This window comes from Microtus oregoni, unplaced genomic scaffold (genome assembly GCF_018167655.1).
Source record: "Microtus oregoni isolate MIOR12 unplaced genomic scaffold, Mior012 000037F_ref0000500, whole genome shotgun sequence".
Taxonomy (NCBI): Eukaryota; Metazoa; Chordata; class Mammalia; order Rodentia; family Cricetidae; genus Microtus; species Microtus oregoni.
The window spans coordinates 16,255,211-16,278,791 of NW_024543096.1; the positions used below are offsets into that span (position 1 = coordinate 16,255,211).

General features: G+C 41.9%; 1 protein-coding gene across 1 annotated transcript in view; it reads left to right on the plus strand.

The window, feature by feature from the left end:
* Positions 1-7,033, plus strand: part of Tank (TRAF family member associated NFKB activator) — a 64,361-nt gene extending 57,328 nt beyond the window's left edge. Inside the window, exons 7-8 of the mRNA XM_041631608.1 lie at positions 2,691-3,241; positions 6,223-7,033. Of these exons, the coding sequence (XP_041487542.1) occupies positions 2,691-3,241; positions 6,223-6,399 (728 nt within the window). The 3' untranslated portion in view covers positions 6,400-7,033. The remainder of the gene's footprint in view (positions 1-2,690; positions 3,242-6,222) is intronic.
* Positions 7,034-23,581: the final 16,548 nt, after the last annotated feature.

Below are 23,581 nucleotides of genomic sequence, written 5' to 3' on the forward strand. Positions count from 1 at the left end.
CACCCTCAAATCTACTACCAAGAAAAGTGACTACTTGAGAGTGAATGGCCTTTTCAACCTCAAAGGTCAAAGAAATTCAGCAAAACAATTGAGTTTGGTCTCAGTTACTTACTACACTGTTCCTAGTCACAGCCAGAATGGCTAGTAAATGTGGCTTATAAGTCTAGATCCTATGAGGAAAAGAATACAGTATCATATGTGTGCCAGGCAGTAGGTGAGACACCTGGGTAAATAGGGAATAGAATGTGGTTTCAGATGTCATAGAAACTTGCTTTAATGGGGGAAGAGAAAACTACTTGCAAATATAAGAGTGTTCAGGCCTCAGAGCACCTAAGCATCATGGGAGAGCCATTCAGAGAATCAGTGTCTAGGTCAGGGTGCGAAGGACAAGTAAGAGTTAGGTGAAGAGCTACGCATAGTAATGCCTGTAGCCACCACGCTAGCAAGGTTGGGACTGGGGGACTGAGAGTTTGGGATAAACCTGGGTGTCATAATGAGGTAGTCTGAGGGAGAAAAGGGGGAGATGTGTAGGTGTATTTGCAGAATGAACTAAAGGTGGAGGCATTGTACTGCACACCATATCCAAACAGAATGTACTATGGCAACAGAGAAGTGTCATAAAACCCCAAAGATCAAAAGAATATAAAGAAATTGGCATTTGTTGAGCACCTACTAACATAAGACTGTGGAAGGTGCTTTGTATGCCCTGTACTCTTATGCCTGCCTCCTTGGTAAGTCTTCATTCGTGAATGGATGGCTTCACTAATGACAATTTGTCTGTTGAATAAAATGCATTGCTGCACGCATAGTACTGCACACTTGTAATTCCAGCCCTTGGGTAGTAGTGTTGGAATGGTCAGGAATCTAGTGCTAACCTCAACTAGTTCAGAAATGTTGCAAGGGGTCACTTGTCCCAGCCGCCCAGTCCCAAAATAATCACACAAAAACTGTGTTTAGTAAATCACTGTTTGGCCCATTAGCTCTAGCTTCTTATTGGCTAACTCTTATATTAATTTAACCCATTTCTATTAATTAATCTGTATATCGCCACATGGCAATGGCTTACCGGCAAAGATTTGGCACGTCTACCTCTAGCAGTGCATCCATGGCATCTCTGTCTCTGCCTTCCTCCCCCCAGAATTCCGTTTAGTTTTCCCCACCTAGCTCTGTTCCCCTATACTATAGGCCCAAAGCAGTTCCTTTATTCATTAACCAATGAAAGCAACACATAGACAGAAGGACCTCCCACACCATAGAAATTCCAGATTGACCTGAGCTTCACGAGACCCTGTGACAAAGACAAAAACAAACAACCAAATACACACTACAAAGCACAGTTGCTTTTTGCAGTGGCATGGTGGAACCTAATTTTGTTTTTCTAGTATCTCAGGATCATAAACATGGGCTCTGCTTTGATAATTGTTGTGTGTGTTTGGTTTACTTTGATACTGTGAAAACAGCTCTTGCTGGCTCTTTATTACATTGTGGCCTTTGGTTTATTTTTTTAAGATTTAATTTTAATCATGTGTATGTGGGTATCTGCATGAATGTGGGTGCCTGTCAAGGCCAGAGATGTAGGATTCCCTAGAACTGGAGTTATAAGTGGTTGTGAGCCACCAGGGTGAGTCTGAACTTCAGTACTCCGGAAAGTATGTGCACTCTTATCTCTGAGCCATCTTTTCAGTTCAGTACTATGGCAGTTTCTGAATTCCCAAGTCTCCATTTTTGTTTTGCTTGCCTCCTCCCATACTGCCAGCATTTGCTGACTTCTTGTCTTTCTATAACAGCTTGTATCTCATTTAATTTGCTGTGATCCCTGTCACTCTGACTGGTTTCTCAGAAGTTCTTTTTGCCAGCATCTGACTATAACCTAGAGATCTTGTTGGAGAAATAACTTCTAGATGAAGGAGCTAACACAGCTCTGGTGCCCACCCCACATCTGCTTGTTAGTTAAAGAGGCCTTTTTAAATATGAGAAAATGACATATACATATATTTTTACTTTTTTGAGACAGTGTCTTACTATATAACCCTGGCTGTCCTTGAACTTGCTATGTAGATCAGGCTAGCCTGGAATTCACAAAGAATCACCTGCCTCTGCCTTTTAAGTGCTGGGACCGAAGGTGTCACTACACCCGGCCATATTCCCATGCAATTCCTTAAAGTGCATCCTAGAATGTAATCCTCTTTTGCCTCCACTGTCTTCTTCTTTCCTGACCCTTACTGACACCACCGACTGTAGACAGTGATTAAACTGATTAGAGTTATACTTAATAACACACTGATATTAGGGGAAATGAATTAACTAATTCATGTAGTAAATAATAAATGCCCTAATTGTGTGTGTGTGTATGTAAGCTTACAGTTGTAGCTCTGTTACAAAGTAAATATATATGCTACAGCATTGTTGTAAATGTAAAGCAGTGTAACTGAGAACAAGATGCAGAGCTTATAGCAGAAGACCTAGGAGAAGACAAAGCAGTTAAGTTGCAGCCTGTATGCTGTGCTCAATTCACCTGCAGGGGACCGCTGTTATCCTCATGGAAGATGGGAGCCAACATAAAAATACCAGTTGTCTTCAGTTAGTATTCAAACCAATAGAAAAACAATAGTCCTCTGCCTAACGCTGTTTCAGCTTTTTTTTCAATGATTTGAGTGTGACTATTTCCCTTCTGTATCCTTTTCCTGCAGACACACAGTGCTCTGTGCCCATACAGTGTACTGATAAAACAGATAAACAAGAAGCGCTATTTAAGCCCCAGGCTAAAGATGGTATAAACAGAGGTACACCGTGTATTGCATCTGTTACACCAAGAGGACTGGGCCGAGATGAGGAGGACACCTCTTTGGAATCACTTTCTAAATTCAATGTCAAGTTTCCTCCCATGGACAGTGACTCTGCTTTCTTACATAGCACTCCAGAGACACCGAGCATCCTTATTCCTGACACATCTGAGGCTGTGTGCCAGGATACATATAATGTGGAAGGCAGAGACAACCCAGGAAACTTTGGTAAAACAGAAGAAACTTTATTTGAAATTCGGGGAATTGACCTCATGACTTCAGCTATACAAAACCTTAAAACAACTGACAAAACAAAACCCTCAAATCTTAGAGCTCCGTGTTTGCCAGCTGGAGACCATAATGTGTTCTATGTAAATACATTCCCACTTCAGGACCCGCCTGATGCACCTTTTCCCTCACTGGATTCCCCAGGAAAAGCTGTCCGAGGACCACAGCAGGTAACTCTTTTGCATTAACAAATATTTTATTATGTGTGAACACACATTTTGTCATACGTGCACAGATATGAATCTCTTTTAAGTTATCAGACATCCATTTTAAATTAATGACTATCCAGAGTTGAGGCTTTCAGTAAAATATATAAGTTCTGTAATAAAGGACATGAATTTTAACCATGAGTATGATAAAGCTCTGTCGTGGTTTATGGCATGATTTTACATGCTTGTTTTCTATCGGTATTCTAGTGGATGCTTTATTAGGTCTGATCATGTGAACCAAATATTAAACGTTACACGTACACATAATAACGTGTGATTTTCCATATGTAGATAATTGCACCAAATATTCAGGGTAAAATGTCTTCCAGGCTGCTTGTCACATCCTCAGTTACGGTAGCGCATAGGTCTGCAGGGTTGAGGGTGGTGGCTAGCCTGACACTAAACAGACATCATAATACATTTCTCAAATAGTGAGTTAATCAAATGTCTGTTTACTGTTTGTGAAGCACGAAGGCTTTATATAGCCCATGAGTCTACCTATAGACTATAGTCTACCTATAGTCTTACCACTGTGTCTCAGATTAAGGTTCTTTCACAGAAAGATTCTTTTTGTTAGGGAGAAAAATAAGTTTTGTTTAATTCCTGAATGCAAATGAAAAGTATATAAATGTTCAAATAAATAGAAGCTTGTAGGGGGAAAAATCCTCATTAGAACTTTCAGATGTTTGATTTTTTTTCATTAAAAAAAAAAGCCCTTTGGCTTTAAGTATTCTTAGCAGTTATAGGCCTTCAAACAGCATGTGGGGAACAGTAGTCAGACTGTAGTAGGTGGAACCAGGGGTCGTGGACCAGTCTTCATTATTAACTCTCTGTCCTGTGCCGCACCTTATTTCTCATCGCTGCTGCCCAGTGAAACAATGTAACAGTTTCATTCCTTGTGAGTTTCATTCCTGTGGAGCTGTGGACTGCACCCATTCTAATGCTTGTTACTCTCCCTCCGCTCTCTCCTCGTCAGTCTGTGCGTTCATGTTTCAGTAGATGGCACCCTGCATTGTGCATTTACTTCCATACTGCAGCGAGAGACACAGCTGCTGTGTGACTGCAGCTTGATGGAAAAGTATGCAGCTTAAAAATGCAAGAGAGTTGGTGTTGAGCTGGCACGGGGCATGGGCGCAAGGTTAGAGCATTGATGGCTTGGCAGGAGAGCGCAGAGACTGGTCTGACTTAAAGACCACATTACAGTTTTCATCCGCAAAAGTACTTATTTCAAGGAGTCTTTTTAAACATCATTCTCTGTACTAATGAATCTCAGGGGTACAAATAGTAAGAAAGGAAGTTTTGGTTACTTACTTTGTTTTTATTTGATATTAATTATTACTAACATACTCATTTTTCACTTCAGTTCTCACTGTAAAGATAAAATATATATCAGCTTATTTTTGTTCTTCATGATTTTCTCTTTTTACTTTTGCTGAGTCAGTAATTGGGGTTCCAATTAAATTCCAAGAACAGCCCCGATCTGAACCAAGAGATACTGTACTGTCAGATTTCAGAAGGAAGTTGTCAGAGGAAGATCGGCTTTCGTGGTTTAGGAACTGGCTCACTTGTAGGCTAATTTCTTGCTGTTCTATAAATCTTAATTTAAAAAATCTTTAAAGTAGTAATTTCATTACTAGCTACAACAGTTTTGCATTAGAGTATTTGAATCTAATCAACTCTTAACTAATTTCCATTTATAATTATTACTGCTTTTCATTCATCAGGAAAATTTGTCAACAAAAAAATTCCTTTGCCACAAACTTTACAAAATTTATTTTAAATATTGCTAGTTTTGTTGCAGCAATCACTTCCCCTGAAAATAAACTGAGTCCACATTCTAAGGTGTCTGCACTAACTCCTGAATGTGTCTTGCTTCCTAAGCAGAGCTTATATATTGAATCCTGTACAGCCCTGCTCACTGTTAAGTAGCTATGCCTTGAAACCCAGATACTTGGATTAACAGTACTGTTCATGTGAATACTTAGCTAATAGGTAAAGTTAAGACATAAACACTGTCATGCAATAACTAAGCAGTTTCATTAAAAACATATTAGTAATTGGAGCACAAAGGAGTCTCTTTAAATGAGCTTATGAGGTGACTGTCTTTATTTAGCTGTGTCAGTTTAGCTACATGAGGGTGACTTACCTGTGTCCAGGAAAGAATCAGTTGTTAATAATCTGGTTACACAGTTCAGGAAAGTAAGGCAAATTTTTGTCAACGTTTTTTTATTAAGTACATATTATTAAAGTAATTTCTATATACTATTTTTCTAAATTTCTTAAAAAGATATTCACAAGATTTTGTTTATTAATAAGTACAATGGAGGTAATTCTTTTTAGTTACAATTTTCCATATTTCTTTAATTGGCAACTGTTGGCAGGTTTTATTTTATTCATCTTCAAGAAAAAATAAGGCCAAACTGTTAAACAGAAGCAAAGTGGGAAATCAAGAGAATGTGTCTCAAGTTAAATTTTGTTGAATGATTTAATATTTCAAATTTTTAACTGACATATTTTTTTTAGTCGTTTAAGAGAAACTTTTTGAAGAAATCAGAATGATGATTATATGTGATTTGTTTATTTGTATTTTGAGTGCCTTTACTAAAAGTGTACCTGTACATGCATTATTCCAATTTAAGGTCCCTACTGTAAAGTAGAAAATACAGAACTTAATAAAGCCTAAAGTATTGGCCATTGTTTGAAAACTATTGCCAATGTGATAACTGAATGTTAATGACGGCTGGTGTTCAGCTGCAGTGTTTTTAAACCTGCAGAGATAGAATTCAGGAGTGTGTGGCCCAGTTGTGCCAACTCTTGCACATTACATAGGGAAGTTCAGATGTAAGCTCATACAAAAGTCATTCAAATATTTGGATTTGAAATTCGATGTAAGTTGATTTTAAATACAAGTAACAAAAGATGTTTTTGTTTGTTTCCTGCAGCCCTTTTGGAAGCCCTTTCTTAACCAAGACACTGACTTAGTGGTACTAACTGGTACAGACTCGGAACGCCGTAAACCTCAAGTGTGTGAATTCTGTCAAGAGCCTTTCCCACTGTCCATGACTTCCAGGGGGGATTTTTTCCGGCATCTTAATTCACACTTTAATGGGGAGACTTAGGGCACATTTGAAAACAGACATAGCAGGCTCTCTGTGATGTTCTGGATTTGTAATGCTGGAAAATACTTGCTTTTAAGCTAAATTTAAGATGGTTTATAAAAGAAATTCAGTGTCACTCCTATTTGAATTTTTTTCTAAACTTGTTACTTGTCTTTTGAGAGATCATTTTGTATAAAACTAATTCATTTTATTCATGTTTACACTATTATAATAATTCAAATTTTGCATGTGACTTCGAGTTACATAATCATAATTTATATCTCAAATACCTATGCTTATTGTTTGGCTCATGAGATCTATTAAATTTGGTAATATCAAATGTGTGTAGGATTTCACTTGAATTTTTAAATTATTTATGCTACAGCTAATTTCTTTTAAGATACATAATATAATTTACAGAGAATTGCAGGCAATATAATCATCTAAGTAAATATTGAATCAGACATTAGTTGCCCAGTGAAAATTATTTAAACATTTTAGATTATATTTTTAAATAATGCACATGGTTTTAATTTTTACTATGTGTATAGATGCATGATTAAATGAATTAAATATTAAAATTTACATGTGTTGTGATAATAAAAGTGTTCTCTTTTTCCGAAGTAAATAAATAAATAACATTTGGGGAACGTTCATAAAATTCATGTCTCATAGCATTTATTACACATTAATAGGTCACTTTAAATTTTAAAATGATCTTTCAAACTAAGCATCCTAAAAAAATCTTTTATTGAGAACAAATGCAAAAGCCTGTAAGGAGAATACATATTAATTTAGATTTAGAAATGTTCAAATTCGTGTTGAGAAATTTGCTATTCATTGTTAGCAGGCTGATTGATGGCCACTGGTCTCAAGACGTCTGCAAGAGGGTACCAAGTATGCAGTGCCGCAAAACTGTTCAAAATGAGACTTGCCTTTCATTCCTCGTGATTCTTGCTGTTTGGACTTCTCTCCCCTCCCCACTCTATCCCCAAATTTTAAAAATGGTTGAGACACGGCTTCCATTTTATGAAGTAAGCATTGACTTGTAGCTTTCACAGAAATGTAACGTCCTTGAGAAATGTCTCCTACTGGAAGGTTTAGCGTGGGGGAATTTGAGCAGGCCTCTGTGCCCAGTGGGAGAATGAGAGTGGTACCTTGACTTCTCAAGGTGCCAAGCATATCACGTTGATATCTTCCTCACCAAGGTGACACAGCGGTTATTAGGTATTCACTGGGAAAGGTTCTGAGGCATGTACATCTTTTCTGTTGCCACTAGGCTGAATGGAAATGCCTAGACAATTATCCAAAGACTCTTCTCTTTCCCCTCCCTAAGTCTTAGCCTCCCCTCACTACACACACACACACACACACACACACACACACACACACACACACACCCCTCATAACTTCCCAGTATGTACCAGTCAGGATATACAGAAAAGAATTATCTTTTTTCCTCTCCTATCATTTGACATCTCACTGACTTGCTGACAACCAAAAGAACCTCAGCATCCCAGAAAGTGACTCGGAATGGACCACTACCCGCTTTTCAGGCCTTCCTTTCCTCAGCACTTTAGTAAGAGATGGGAATTTAAGATTCCAGCAGTACCCCAAGCTGCAACTTCTTAGGGGCAGAGACCCTATTGGGCTGCCAGAGAGGGGGCTTCCCTCCTACTCTATAGAGGTTGGCGGGAGCCACAGCTCGAAAGGTAGAATGGACACAGGCCAGGTCTGTCCCTCTGTCTTACTACTGTGCTGGTGCCAGGGCTGCCTCTAGGCTTCTGCCAAGCCTGGCCAGGTAAGAACAGCTCCCAGGTAAGAAAGCTAAGAAAAAAAAAAGCTCTGAAAAAAAAAAAAGAAAGAAAGAAAACCACCCCTGCCGAGGCGAGGCAGTTGTGAGCGGGAAGCCTGAGAAGTGGGAGGTGAATGTCCTCGGGATGGCCCCCCCCCCCCCGGTGCAGCTTTCCCCGGAGGCTGAGGCTGCTGCCAGCGGGGACATCTGCTTTCTTACACTCCAGCCTGGCTCACCCCGCCCCCTCAGCCCCGGGTTGCGTGGTTATTTTACCAACACCGGGGGAGGGAGAGCTAGAGGAGGTAGAAAAGGGATGGATGGAAGCTTAAAAGATTTTCTTCCCACTCCCCCCAGTCCCCTCCTTTCTTCTTCACATCTTTTAACCTTCAAGGTAAAGACTTTATAAATATGAAACAATAAGGGAGTCTGCCGGCTGACTCGCAGGCCCGCCGTGGGCTAGCAGGACTGGCGGGGCTGCCGGGTGCTGGCCTCGCTCTCTCCATCCTCCCAAGTCGGGCCGCGCTCGGGTCGGCGGGTTCGGCTGGGCGCTGCGGCCGGTGGTGAGCGCTCATCCCGTGGCGCCTTCGCTCCCGGGCTGCTGCCTCGACAGCTGCTTGTAGCTACAGTAATTAGACTGTCAGTGCTTGTTAGAGGAGAGAGGGGAAAACACGCTTCTGACAGCAGATTCCGAGACTCCCCAGTTTGTTAATTTCTAAGAGATCTTTAAAGCATTAATTGAGGTCTCCCCAACTCTTCCCTCCCGTCCCTCTCCCCAACTCCTCCCGTCCCAAAAATATCTTTAGGAGAAAATTCTCTCCGCGTGGAAGCAGTGTTTCCCGCAAAACTGCCAGCCCGCCCCCTGCTCATGCACACACACACACCCTAGTTTACATATGCATATATAGGCGCACACGTATACGCAAGGTTAACTCGGCGGAGCACTCGTCCAAATAGGCACCGAGATTGCATTTAAAATGATAATAATAAATAAATAAATCAACTAGGAAGGAAGGGGGGAGGGAAGCAGAAGTCGGGAAGAAAAGAGAAAAGCAGCAGGCTGATTACGAGGTGTCAAAACTGCCAGGAGCAAGAAGGTGATAGCAATCAGGGGTGAGAAGAGTGCGGCATTCGTGCGGGGCAACTAATTATCCGTCTCATTTGAGAAGAGCAGCATTTGAGGCAGCAGCGTTCGCCTGCTGAACGGTGACAGATTGGCGCGGAGGAGAGGGGAGGTGTTAAAACAATGGAGCCGGGCGCGCGAGCGCTGCTGCATGCTAATCAGCCCTCCCTCCGCCTGCCTGCCGCGCTCCCTCCTTCCTCCCGCTCCCTCCTCCGCGCGTCGTCCTCCCGCCTGCGGCGCTCCCTCCTTTCCAGCGGGCCCGCCGCCGCCCGCTCCCCTCTTCCCGGCTTTCCCGCGCGTCCTACCCGCCGCTGGAGAGCCTCACCCGGGTTGGCCGGCGGAGCGCAGCCCGCATGGGGCGCCGGGGACCCACGTTTGCGGTGCACGCCTGCCGGGTCTGCCTACGGAAGAGCGGACGCCCGAGGCCCAGGGACACCTCCGGGTGGAAGAAAGAGCCAGAAAAAGCAAAGGCAGACTCAGGCAAACCTCTCCCCCACCACACAACTCCCCCCACCACCACTCCGGTTCCCCGGCCCGAGTTGAACCTTCATCACCCTACAGGCTTCCAACCGCGATGAGAGCCGCCGCGCCCGGCTCGCCTGAGCTGTTGGCTAGGTCAAGCCTCCCCAAAGGCTGAGGACTGCGACCCTTGCACCCCAGCACTCGGCCCTGTGCACGACTGCGCTTTAATAAGCCAGAGAGGGCCTTCCGATTAGCTGTACTTCCAAGGTCTGACCTCCTGACCCCAAGACTAGGCTAAAGGGGTTTCTGTGCCACATAGCCCAGAGAGAACCACCTAGGACCGTGGTGGGTACGACGAACGCCTTTCAAAGGCCACCACCCGCCCTAGACCCGGGGTACCCGATGACGGGGACCTGGACATAGCTGGTGCACTGCGTCCTTCCTTGGTCGGCTGGCCCAGGGTTCTGGCCTGTGAGATTGTGGCCATGAACAGCAGCTCCTGAAAATCCACCATAAACTGAGTCGGGGCGGCAGTCAGCCGTACCTGTTGAGGCCCGCTGGGAAGCCCGAGGAGGTTTCCTAGCGGTACTTTTGACCCGCAGAGCTGCTGATTAAGCAGAAAAACACTTGGAACTATCATTTCATCAACTCTTCTTAGGATTAAACACGTTGATGTCCCCGTGGGTGAAGTGGCTTAGCCGGAAGCCAGAAACAAAGAGCTGAAGGAGAAGGCTGTTTCTCCTAAGGCGCCGGGCTATTTTGCTAACCAGGTGCCTAAATTAACATGATAAAACTTTCCTCTAACCACAGGTGACAAATGAAAGTAAAGCAGCCGAAAGATAGCCCACGCAGTCTAACTTTATTTTCCCACTAACTTTTACCCCCGGCATAACTTGACGCAAATAATTGCGCGGAGGCTTATGGCATACGTAAGGTTTCGTTTATCTTATTGCCTTACCCCTTCCATTGGAATAATAATTGTACATAATAAAAATACATCAATATAAAATCAAGTGGCTTCAGTGACTCATGGTGTTTTTCAGTTCTCATGGATTCTATTCATTTGGAAAGCTACACGAGTGCTCACTGTAAGTCATTTTGCCCTTTAAAATACACCCAGGCATATCAATAAATTAATGAATGCAAAATTATTAGGATCAACTAAAGTGCTGAAAAAATTAAAAATTTCTAAAAGGGTTATATAAAGTATTTTGTGTTCGTAAGAAGAAACACTTTTGGTTTCTCCTCCTCTGGAAAAGCATGGACAAGACCTCTGCCCTCGGCCCGTCACAGGCTTTCCAGCGCTATCCTGTTAGCCTGCATTTGGAAAACTCCGTGAATCTGTTAAAATAGCAATCCATCTAACAGCAAGGGGAAAAATTACTTTCATTAATGTAAACCTGAGCTCGGTGGTTCCATCGACATCAGAATTTATTTATTAACTATTTATCAGCCTTTTCTTCGTTAACTAGTTCTGCAGAAGCATGGCATTTGAAGGTGTGAAATTATGTGGTTCGATTCCCCGTTGCCTTACGCATATCAAATAGCTAACAGAATTCTTTCCCTTCCATCCTCTTGGGTTTTATGGACCTAGGACAGTTTCCTCTCAGCCCCTGGACCTCACAAATTTGCATGGCTGTTTGAATGGCATATTTACAGATAAGTTTTTATTTGCACATAAGGACAAAAAGGTGAAGTGAAATTTGGTCCCAATGGAAACCTGATAGCTTCCCTGAACATATGGCTCACTGGTCTGTTACTTCCTTTTTGAGATCATTTTCCAAGATTTTTTAATATATACATCAATTTGACACCAGTTATAAAGAAAATATATTGCTTTCGAAGATGCCTCCACCTGGGGCGTATCTTTTAATAACAAAGCATGTAGTCAGGTGTACCTCCGAATTCACAGGTCTTGGCGAGCAAGGCGTACTTTAAAGACAGCTATCACTGACAGCTGATTTCCAGTCTTAACAAATGAGTTAGTTCTGTGGGTTCTTAGAATGTCACCACCAGGATGACTAATGCAGGATAGGGGTGAGCGCCGAAAACTCTTTCTGGAAGGCCCTGCACTTGGGATACAGTCTTACAAAGATTTCTCTCTCTGTAGACACAAATGATGTAAGTCTCATTCGCTGCAAGTGTGTGGCGCCAGCTTAAGACTTTAGGGGAAAATCACAGCCCTGAAAAAGATGTAAATGTTCAATTGGTAAGAAAGGGGGGAACCGTGCTAAAACATGTGCCTGCTTCCATTCTGCTTAATTTACTATTCAAGACAAGTTTTTCCTAATAAGCTCTATTGTTTCTTTCTGTTTTGTAAAATTTAGTATGTGTGAGACAAAAACCAGATTCAGAATGTGAATGAAGTCTGTTTAGGGAAAGAGTGTTGGAGACTATGGTTCAAGAAGGCCTCGGTTCAAAAGAGATCTCACCTATCACCACTGATAACCCAGCAAGGGTTGGCAAGCTCACATCTGTGACTGCTTGCGACCTGATGGTACTGCCTACTTCCTCCAGCCTCAGATCGCCCCTCAGATGAATTCATACATTTCAAAGTGCACCAAGTGTCCAAATGTTCAGAACGATGGCACCATGCCTGTTCACTACCTACCGTTAGCTCTGGTTCATGACAGTCTTCCTCCATTGGCCGCAGGTAAGATCTGAGCCATGTCTACCTGTGAAAACGTGGAAGTCTTTAAGTCACTCACGCCTCTCCCGGAGACTCGGCACCTCACTAAGGTGTGTGGCACACACACACAAATATACACACGTCCCTTTGCCATCGAGAAAGGCCAGATAATCTGGAGTGTGTGTCCTTTCTTACTTAGGGCTCTATAATGAAGACGCTGAAAAGCTAGCTTACTGATACACAGATATTTGTTTGGGAAGCATATATAAAAGATGTTATCACTTAGCTCAATGAATAGTTGTTTTCACATCAACAAGGCCTAAAATATGGCCCGATTCAGTTTTCTTGGTGGTTGAGGGTGGAGGAGCAACACTAGACCCAAAGAGAATAAATGAGTCTCTCAGAGGCACTTAAATTAGCTAGACCCCAACTAAGGCTCTCTGGACCGTCAAGCTATCTATCCTTTTCCCCATACAATCCCTTTTACATGCACACACAAATATACACAAAGTAGACTTTTGCCCTGCCCATCTCAAGGACTTTTGATTCAAAGACACGGACAGTTAAGGTAAGTGTGATGAGTATGGTGGGGAGCCTGGCCCCAGAGTGAGGTTTGCTGTCCAGGTATTGAGTTAGCCAGCACCCTACAAGGACCTCAGTTCATCTCTATTGGAAGAAGAGGCGCTTCTCCATTCTGGGTGTTGAGCATTTCTTGAGCTGGCTCAGATGAGAATAAAGAAAGTATTGGAATGAATTTTTGTCATTTGGGATGCTTTAGGAAGAACTGAATCTATAAAGGATTTATGTCTCTGCAATGTTCAATTAACCGAGACCGTAACCCCCAAACCACAATGCTCACTTCTGATAATCTGAATTCTGACCAGGGGTTGGAGTCCTCTAGAGAAGAACAGGAAAGCAAAGCCGTGTGAGCCCCGAAGTAAGCACATCCTGAAACCAAATGCATTCTGTAGCTACAGGTTGCACTTGGCTCCTGTTGGCCTTCCTTGTCTGTGATGGCCCTGCAGCTCAGGGGGAGGTCTCAGCCTTCCATTATCTTCCCCCGGTGTTGGCGAATCAACTCTGACAACAGATCTCATTAGACAAATAGTTTCTCCATTTGCAGTTGTTAAATAGCACTAAGTGTCAGCGAGAAAGGGGCATCCTGTGTGGGTGTATTCATCCAACTTCAAGCAATTGGCTTAAAAGGCATCGGGCTAGCTCACTGGGAATCCAGAGAAGCCAGAGGGTGACAATGCTCGCTTGAGAAAGCTCTGTCTGGCCCAGGCTGGGAAAGAAATGTAAGCAGCAAGCATAGAGCTTCCTCCCTCCCTTCCTAAAGCAACACACACACACACATGTACATACATACACACACACACACACACGCACACACACATGTACATATATACACACACTCACGCACACACACACACACACACACACACACACACACACACACAGCCTCACTACTGTTTGGTCTCCTTTTCCATGAGACTTTCCTACGGGCATTTTGAAAGCCTTTCCTTAGGCACCTAAAAGACAGTAAATGAGATTTATGCCTAGATGAGAACCTCGAATAACTTTCAAAGCGGGTTTCCTTATGCCTTTCGGCTTTCAAAGTTCCCAAGGCCCTGCTTGGTTTTCTTTCCCAGTGAACACTAAGAGGGCAATACTGCTCTTTAGGAAGGGTTAGACAATTGCATACAATGCTGACGGTTCTGTTGTGATGGCCAGAGATGTGGTGTGAACCGACGGCAACCACAGGGAAGAAATCCTAGCCCCTGTCTTTGTGAAGAGGCAACAATGATTCTGCCTTCTCCAAGCTGTCCATCAGAGTCCCCTGGCCTCACAAGTCGTTCTTGGAAAACGATGCAACTGATTTTCAAAGGAAAGAGCTCGTAAAAGTGGTGTCAGGACTGCATTAGAGAATAATCCTTGATGCCTACCAGTACAGCATCATCAGTAAAGAAGCTGTGCAGATGTAACCAATGAAAACACAGGATGCTCAATGAAATCTGAGATATAATCTTTTTAGGATACGTAAGCCCCACACTACTTGGCAACCCTATTTTTAACATCACAACCGGGTCTTAAGAGAGTCTTCCCTAAGGGTCTAGGGAAATAGATGTGCAATCTGGAATTTTGATTTTTGCCTCCCGTTCACCAGACAGCTGGGGGCCTCTCGGATACGGACTGGTGTGCACACCCCGAACCTCTCGGATACAGATGTGCTCTGCCCACTGTTCCTCTCGCTCTTGACTACACAAAGCTCTGTGTTGTTTCCATGAGAGTTTAAATAATCTCCTCCACAGAAAGGTGAGCTTAGAGAAGGGTGTACCCCAATACTCTTAGCAGGCATCTTTCTTGTCTCTCTCCTGCTGCCTCAGGTGGTTGGGAGGGACACCCGAGCCTTCTTAACTCTATTTCTAACCCAGCTGGAAAGCAGAAGTGAGGCCGAGGAACTGGGTCTGTGAAGAACAAAACGCAGGAAGCCAAGAAGGAGGCCCAAGGTCCTATCCAGTTTGTTACTGCAGGACTGAGGACAAGATAGGCCTTCCTGAGGCCTGAGCTGGAGACCACCTCTAGGCCTCCTGCCCTTCGGTGGGCGAAGCTCAGAGGCCAAGGACCTGGGCAAGAGTTGAGGTGCCCGGGCCCTTGCAGCCACGCCGCTGCCAGGCTTCTACACGGCCATTCTTCCCCTCATTTGTTGCATTGTTTGCATTAATATGAATATCTTGTTCTGTTTGTTTTGTCTCCTGGGAGCCAATAAAGCTGTGATTTTTTTTCTTTCCACCAAATGCAGCTCTACGGGCGATCAATCAATGGGTAGTCTTCGGATAATCTGTGAGAGTGAGAAATCTAATAAAGCTAGCGACTAAAAAAAGAAAAACCAGATCTATTTTTCTCTTAGATTAGCTACGTCAGGATTAGTGCGCTCCTCTCCCACCGCTCAAGGTGGCTTTAACTTTTAATGGATTTCAATGTCAAGATAGGAGGGAGGAGAGCCTAGGGGGAGGAAGGAAAGAGGCCTCCACGCTCTCTGAGGTTGGTGGGTTCTTGCAAGAGGAAAATTCAGTTCTTTCCTAAAGTCCAGAAAATGAGAGAGATGTCGGGGTCTAATAAAATACACTCTTAGAGCGAGAGCCTCCCGCAGCTTTCCAAAGAGAAAGGAAATGTACACTGATAATGAAGTAAACCAAACAAAGCGAAATCAAGTTATTGGGTCCCTGCCCCTCTCCCTTGTTCACCAAACTCAGTAGAGCAAAAGCATTTCCTGGGAGGCGCTCAGCTGTCCTTGGCAAGACAAGCAACCTCAGGATCTGCCTGGGCCGCCACAGTGTTCCTCGTGGCACAATGCAACCCAAATCATTTATAAACGGATCCAAATAACTATCCGAATTATCTAATATTAACAGCTGAACGGATGAGCCCACGATTATGTGATGAATTGTTAAATCGCAGAAGCATTGTTTTGGATTGCTAATTACAAAAAAAAAGTAAGCAAACCCCATGACTCTAGATATGACAACTGAAAATACCCACAAATTATTTAATAAATGAAGCGTCTAACAACTTTAACACTTCCTGGTCGCCTTGTTAATAAATGTAATTTGAGGTAGATTTTTAAAATCTTCCATCTAAACAGTGAATTCATTACGCGCCATTCAGATCTCTGGATGCCTATGGACTTCTTGGAATTAGGTGTTAAACAGACAAAAGTGAACCAAACTGCCTTTAAAAGCACAGCATGACCATGTAATTCTTTTTCCAGTTTGTGGTAAAAAATGATGAAACTTCTTTCCAAGTAGCTATCACCCAGATTTAGTGTGAAAAGTAGTGTAATTGTAATTCACGCCATCAGGGTCTATCGCTGATAGACGATCAGCTGTTCTGTGGTGGGAGAGGCTTTCTTTTCAAATAGGAAAGCTGCCAAGTGCTCTGTGATACCTCCAGCTAGCTTATCGGATTGAGTTCAGAGCCAAAACAGCAGCTGCACACATATGCAAATTGGCAATTAATAGTATAACATTCTGCAAAAAAAAAAAATGTTTAAAAATTTTTTTTAAAGAAAATAGAGAGAGTTACCTGCACATTAACCTCCCCTGTAACTGCGACTTCTAAGATGAATGGGGAAGGATTAATTACCCTCTGCAGAGGGTTGGCTCTTTATTGCCTTCTCTTCTGTAGATCAAGTCTTTGTTATCTCTCTGAGTTTTGCCCGCTTCGTGGAACACAATGGGCTCTAAAACAAGAAGTTTAAAAAGAACTTTTTAAAAAGACTTTATACATTTGATTCCAGGGAAGGAGGGACATCGAGTCAGTCCCGTGGACCATTCTTCCCATAGGCAGCGACCACAAAGCAAGGGCTTTCGCATCCTTGGGAAGTGACATTTTGTTCCTGGTGTTAGCTTCTTCCACTACAGCTTGGAGTGGGAACAAACTTCACATCCTGGGGTGCTGCTTGCCTCCCTCATTCCTGTCTGTCTCTTCCCCCCACTGACAGCAGTGCCATTGTGTGCTTCTCACAGCAGTTTGCGGCAATCCAGCAAGGTTTATGGGTTGTGTTGCCCAGCATGCGTAAACACAACACTCCATGTGTCCTTAAAAACCAGTTTGTTAAATTTTGTATCACCCCTGTTCCCCCACCCCACCCCGATGCAATCCTCTCTCTCTCTCTCTCTCTCTCTCTCTCTCTCTCTCTCTCTCTCTCACACACACACACACACACACATACAATACATTGTTTTCCCTGACAAAATGATACAGTAGTTATGACTCTAAGTAGGTCTGCAACCTAAGCCCCTCAAGAGGGCCTGCCACTCCTCACAGCAGGCTTTCCCTCCAACACATAGAGTCCTCTCTTCGTGCCCCTTTCTTCATCCTGAGTCTCTCTCCTAGTGTGAGAGTGGAGTGACCAACAAACCCTTCTATGAATTTTACCCCCACTGCTAGCAGTTGAACCCAGGGTCTCAGGTATGTGAACCAAGTCCTGTACCCCAGAACCACACCACCCATATCTTGTGGATTCTAACATTTCCACGGCTGAAGGTCTCTATTTCTGGGGTGTTCTGGGTCTTTGGCATTTCCAAGTTCTAGGAGTTTGGCACTCACATCAAAATCCTGATTGCCCTTAGCACTGAAAGGAGAGAAAGTTTTGTCTTTATTTTTCTGGCTGCTAACAGATAAGGCTGTGTCCTCACCTGACTATGACATGCAAAGCAGACTTGAAGTCGTCGCTTCTCTTTCCCCTATGAGCGCCTATGCATCTCCACTCCATATTATTGCTCATGAACTGTGTCTTTTAGTTTTCAAACACTTTCCTTCTTGCATTCTATGGGCACTTCTACTCTGAGACAAACTTGAGGTTATTAATGTTCCAATCGAAAAGATACTGCACACTTTTGCTAATATAGGCTTTGAGCTTAAATGCTAACATCTTAACGGGAAATACTCATTTAAATGTATCTGTTTACATTTCCTAGAAAAGTATTTGGGATGATGATGATGAATTTAACATTCAAGGCAATGTGAGACACAGACCTTTTGTTCCCTCTGAAGAAACTGTGTGTGGATCAGTCCATTGCCGTGTTTTAGATGTGATTACCTTTCTCTGATCTCAGCTGAAGCATTCTATGCCCAGAAGACTAAAATGTATAGGAAGAAAATGATCTTACTGAGCTTAAATTTTATGCATAAGTATATTGTTTTTCTTAACTTGTGATCCAATTTGAAGGCATTGTTAGGCTTTTCAGTTTTCTTGCGATTAAATGAAGAAAGGTTTAAAAAGCGAGAAAGTCATTGAAAAGTTGCTTTTGAATAAAACAGAAAAATGGGATTGCCAACTTTCTCTCTAACTTCATTAGCATGGCTGTATATACATTTGCATGTAAAATGTAGCTAACAGAAATTACACAGAGGTAAATTTAGTCCCCTTGTGCCTACCTCTATGGTGAAATCAGACCATTTGGCATAGTGCGAAGTCTTCCAAGAAGCCTGGTTTCCACCTGGAAAATAAATTACTAAATTTGAATGTGTTACTTATATTATGGTGAGTTGTCTATCTGTTACATTTTATTTTAGTGCATATACTAGAAGTTGTATTTAGAATGTTCTAAAATTGTCATCTGTCAAGGTAGAGAATTATAATACTATAATTATATACAGCAAAAGTGTCTGACTTTAGATTGTTTTGATACTGTTGAAATTATGATATACTTTTTCAAATTCGGAATGTTTATCATAAATGCATAGGTTTAATTATCAGATTTTTTGGCAGTAATTTAGATTAGCCATCACAAAGTTAGTCCTCACCCTCCGTCTTCTGGGTGCTGAGGATTGAGCTCGTGGCTTCACACGTACTATATGCCTGCCATTGGGATATATCCCCAGTGTCTTTCATATTTACAAATATATAGACAATATTTATACATAGGCTTCGGCGAAGCAATATCTACTTGTACTTCCATTGCTTTGTCCTCAGATACTACTTAAACTTTTTCAGCTGAAAGAATTCAGATCGGTATTGCTTTCTCAGCTCACCAGTCTATCTCAGTTAATTGCTGTTAATGACAAAAGCCTGTTTGGGGATGGCTACAGCATCACACATCCGTGATGTCAGTACTGGAGAGACAGAGGAACTAAGGTTCCAGGCCAGGCTGAGCCACACAGTGAGGCCCTGCCTCAAAAAATTAGGTCATTTTGAGTAGTCAAGGAGTCTACGCTGTTTAACTTCAAGTATCGGTGAGCTGTCACAATTGGTGAAGGCAACACTCAGTGAATTTATCAAAAAAGAAAGATACCATCGTTTTCTGATGCTGAAGACGGAGGAGGTACCGGTACGGGCCACGGCTCAGTAAACAGTCATAGCGGCCACGGCTAGTGGAAAGATGTCCCTTCTAAAACTGTCCAAGTTTTTCATCATCTCAAGGGATAGTGAGTTAATCTCCTGCAACACGCCAGCTTCCTTTCTGAAATATATATTCTGTAAGTAGAACTAACCAGAACAAGTGTGGCGCTGGCATTCCGTATCCTCAAGCGCAGAAACGCTGTAACTCACTATGGCGTACCAAATACGTCTAATTATTATACTACCTTCACAACAGTTAGACTTCTTCTGTTTGTCCTTTCCAAACCTCTGACGGGCTCTGGGAATGCAGGTGAATGCATAATAGATGCGGCCTTCTGTGTGAGTTGGGGGGGGGGGGGCTGATTCCTATCTAAAGGTGCTATAGTTGAACAATATGGTGTTAAAAATGTTTTCTTCTGCATAAGGCATTTGTTTTTAAAGAATAGATCTGCAGGGTTCATGACACTTCTAGACAGTAAATGAAGATCCGTTCATTAATGATAAACGAGGATTAGCTTAGAAAAATCATACCCCTGGGAAACGTAATAGCAGGCTATTATTCTAAGAGTTGATGGTAGAAGACCAAAAACAACGTTTTGGTTAAAGTCTTTCTCTGTGGTAGACACTTCATTTACATTCCCTGATTCCATTTCAGTAGCCACCTTAAGAGACTGGCATTATTACCTTTGTTTTGTTGTTGGGGGGTGGGGGGGGGAAGCCAAGTTTAAATCACCTGACTAGCGAGGAATGAGCCCCTGAGACTCCAGAGACCATGACCTTCTCGTGGGCTGCAGTTCCTCGGTGGTCACTGAAGAGCAGAGGATGGAGGAGATTTGAAAACTCTCTTCCTGGTCCGTGAATTTTGCACCCCAGTCAAGGTCCGTCTGATTAGGAAACATTCCTATGACTAGAAACAGCATTGCTTTGGCACATGCATGAAGACGAGCGATCTACACATCCATCCTCAAATTTAGCAATTCGAAGCAGTTAGCTACGCGGACAGTTTTGTATGCATTGCTAAATGCAGACACAAAAACTGCATTTGCAAAAAGAGGAAACCCAGTTAAACTAGGTTGCAAATTTGGCCCTAATTTAGCGTAGCATTTGTGATACATATAGGTTAGAGTGACATTTATATAATGGTGTGAAATATGAGAAAGCTCCAATGCTAGACACAAAGACTTTTACGATTGCTTTTGCCTACTTTGGCTAGTTGAAGAAACAGGAGGAAGAATTTGGTTTTTCAAGTGACGGGAAGCCTTTAAGGATGTTGGAACACTGTCCTGTCCCCTGGGGTTCTGCCTGCTGTACAATTTTAAATGTCTTTTAGCTAAAAAATTGGCCAACAAGGGAAACATCGAGATGAAATCTCTTCTTACTTAGCCGGCAAGTGAGAAACTATTGGGGGCTAGCACAATCTAATTGTGATAGTCAGACGTGTGGTCAGCTTTGGGGGGTCAAAAAAGCCCGCGATGGTTCTACTTAACGGTAGTTAATACAGCCACCCGACTGGAGGAGCTACATGTCTGTTAGAATTCTGTTAGGAGAGTCTGTCCTTTTCCTTGGTTGTAGACAAGAACTAAAGCCGGAAGTGAGACTAGATAAACACACCACATTTCACACAAATGCTGCCTTCGTGGTACCTGACTCTCGCCATCCCCCACTGGAGGCCACTGGAGGGCAGTGTTTTCTCCTCTGGGAACAGCACCTGGTCTTGGAGGCGGCTTTCAAGTGATTAGAAAGGCGGGCTGTGGGAGATGGATGAGTTGCCCTTGTCGTTCAGGCTGTTTGGAGTTTACCCTCCTGTTTACATGTTAGCGAAGTTTTTGCTGACACGACACCGCCAGCCAAACCATTGTGACCAGGCTCCGATAGGAGATCCTGTACAATATTTACTATTTACGAGACTTTTAAAGCTATGAATTAATCATGCGAGAATTGTGTAAAATTGATTTTGTTAATTTAAGTGGGAAACGAAAGAAGATGTATAACCAAGAGTGACTAATGTTTACTAGAGGTTTCCCATTTGACAGCTTCAATGTTTTATTATGTTTACCGACTCGATCATTGTATCATATTGAACATGTATACAGGTTTTAAACAAGTCAGTATTTTCTAGAAATAACATGAGACCTTTCCTAGAAGATCATTTGTCGTTCTTTATCAAGCACTCTGTTTCTTATCCCTAGCAATAATAATGTAGGAAAGTAGATTTTTTTATTTTAAAGAAACAAAATCTGGCACAGTAGCCCATATCTGTAATCACCCTAGCACGTGGGGAGTGTAAACAGAAAGGTCAGGAGTCCAGAGTCCTCCCGGCTACACAGCAGGTTCAAGCCCAACCTGGGCTACGTGAGCCACTGTGGCAAAAGATTACACAAATAAGTAAACAATCTGTTATCCAATGTTAATTTGTAAAATTGCACTTGTTTGTAGGTTCTGTTTAAAATGAAACTAGATTATATTTATAACCTGGTATGGGATAACTAATTTATTTAAAGGCATATAAAGCTAATTGAATTGTTTTCATTTTAACAGTCATTTGTACCATTTCTTAAATGAAAATATCTTTTATTTTATATTAACTTTTTCAAACCAAATATTGATAATTTTTTGTAAAATCAACGTATAGTTTTTAATCTGATGTTTTATTTTGTTTCATTTTTAAAATAAAGTGCCTAACTGCTCAGCTGAGACGTCACCAGCACATGGCAAAGCAACCAGTCACTGGAGGGAAAAAACATACATCTCAATGTCTATGCCACATGGTTTAATTTTTTTTAATTTTTATAAAAGCAATACCTATTCATCGTGGAAATTATAGAAATAACAAAAGTTATAAAATATACCCAAACATTTTACTTGATACCTCATAAATATGTACAATATTTACATATGTTAAAAATTTAAAAATAGAGAAATAAATAAAATAACCATCACACACTGTATTTTTAAAACTATGGTTGGTTACTAGAGGTCGCCCGTCTTGCATGTTATATCTCTTTCCATGTGCGCATGTGTGTGTGTGTTGAGGATGGACCTGAACATGCTAGGCAAGGGCTGCCATCACCGTCACACATGAGCAGCCCATCTAATGTTTCCACTCTGCAAACAGTGCTATGATAAGCTGCTTTATAAACAAATATTTAGAGACATCTGTAATTTATCCGTTCCGTACAATTTTCTAAAATTGGAGTTTCAAAGTTTAAATTGTTTTTCTATTTTACCGGTTTCAGTACACAAACCAAAGGGGCTTCTGAAAACAGAGGCCTATGGGCATGCCCGTGTATCCCTATCTTCAACAGCACTGAATGTCATCAGGGTTAGCCTTCTGCACACTGATAGCTGAAAAAAGAATGGCCTTTTGCATTTTGCTACTTTATGTGAAAAAAAAAAAGAAAAAAAAAACAAAACAAAAAAACCCAAGTGCTTCAAGTGCCTTGACCATTTCCTTCCCTGGTCGGTGTCTTAATTATTACTGTATGTCATCCATTTTTCTACCGGGGTGTTGTTATTTTTAATTATAAGAACTCTCTATGAGAACAGTAAGAAAACCACATAATACTATGCATTATTCAATGTAGTAAAACGCATTTTACAAGTATCTTCCAAAGCTAAGTCTTATAATATTTTGCTATTAACTCTTTCATTTTTAAAATGTCAATTTCTCAATTGTTTTCATTTCTCCCTGGCTTGTACATTTAGAAAATGTCCTCGTGAAAGGTTATTCACTTTATATTTTCTCTTCCTTCCCCCTTCCTTTCTCTATCTATCTATATCTATGTATCTATTCATTTGGTAGTAGTGATGTTTTAATAAATATGATGCTAATTTTGGTTTATTACATGAAGTGAGAGTTTGATTCCCTTTTCAGTTGTTAATTGATCATTTCTGCATGGTTTTTGAATAGTACATTGCTCTCCAAATGATTTAAAAAAGACTTCGCAATTCAATCGAAAGCTTTATGGCTCATGGTCTACCCCTGAGATTAATTTCTGTCCCACTAAGTTCTCTATATTCTCCCACATCTGTCACAATCTTCTAATTACCCACTCCTCCATCTAATATGAAGAGTCCTTCTTAAGCAGCTTTTCAAAATTTGTCACTCTTGACTATTCCTTCATGCATTGCAGAATTACTTCACTAAGTTAAAAAGATTCACTGGAGAACATATGCTTTGGTATGGAAAAATGCCCAAGATATATTAAGTGAAGAACAGTATGTATAACATCATCTCTCGTAATGTAAAAGAGGCACAAAAAGCAGAGCGTGTTCGTGTCCGTGTGTGTGTGTGAATATGTGCCTTATGGATGCCTATACCAGTGTTTGGGAAATGAACAAAAATATTTT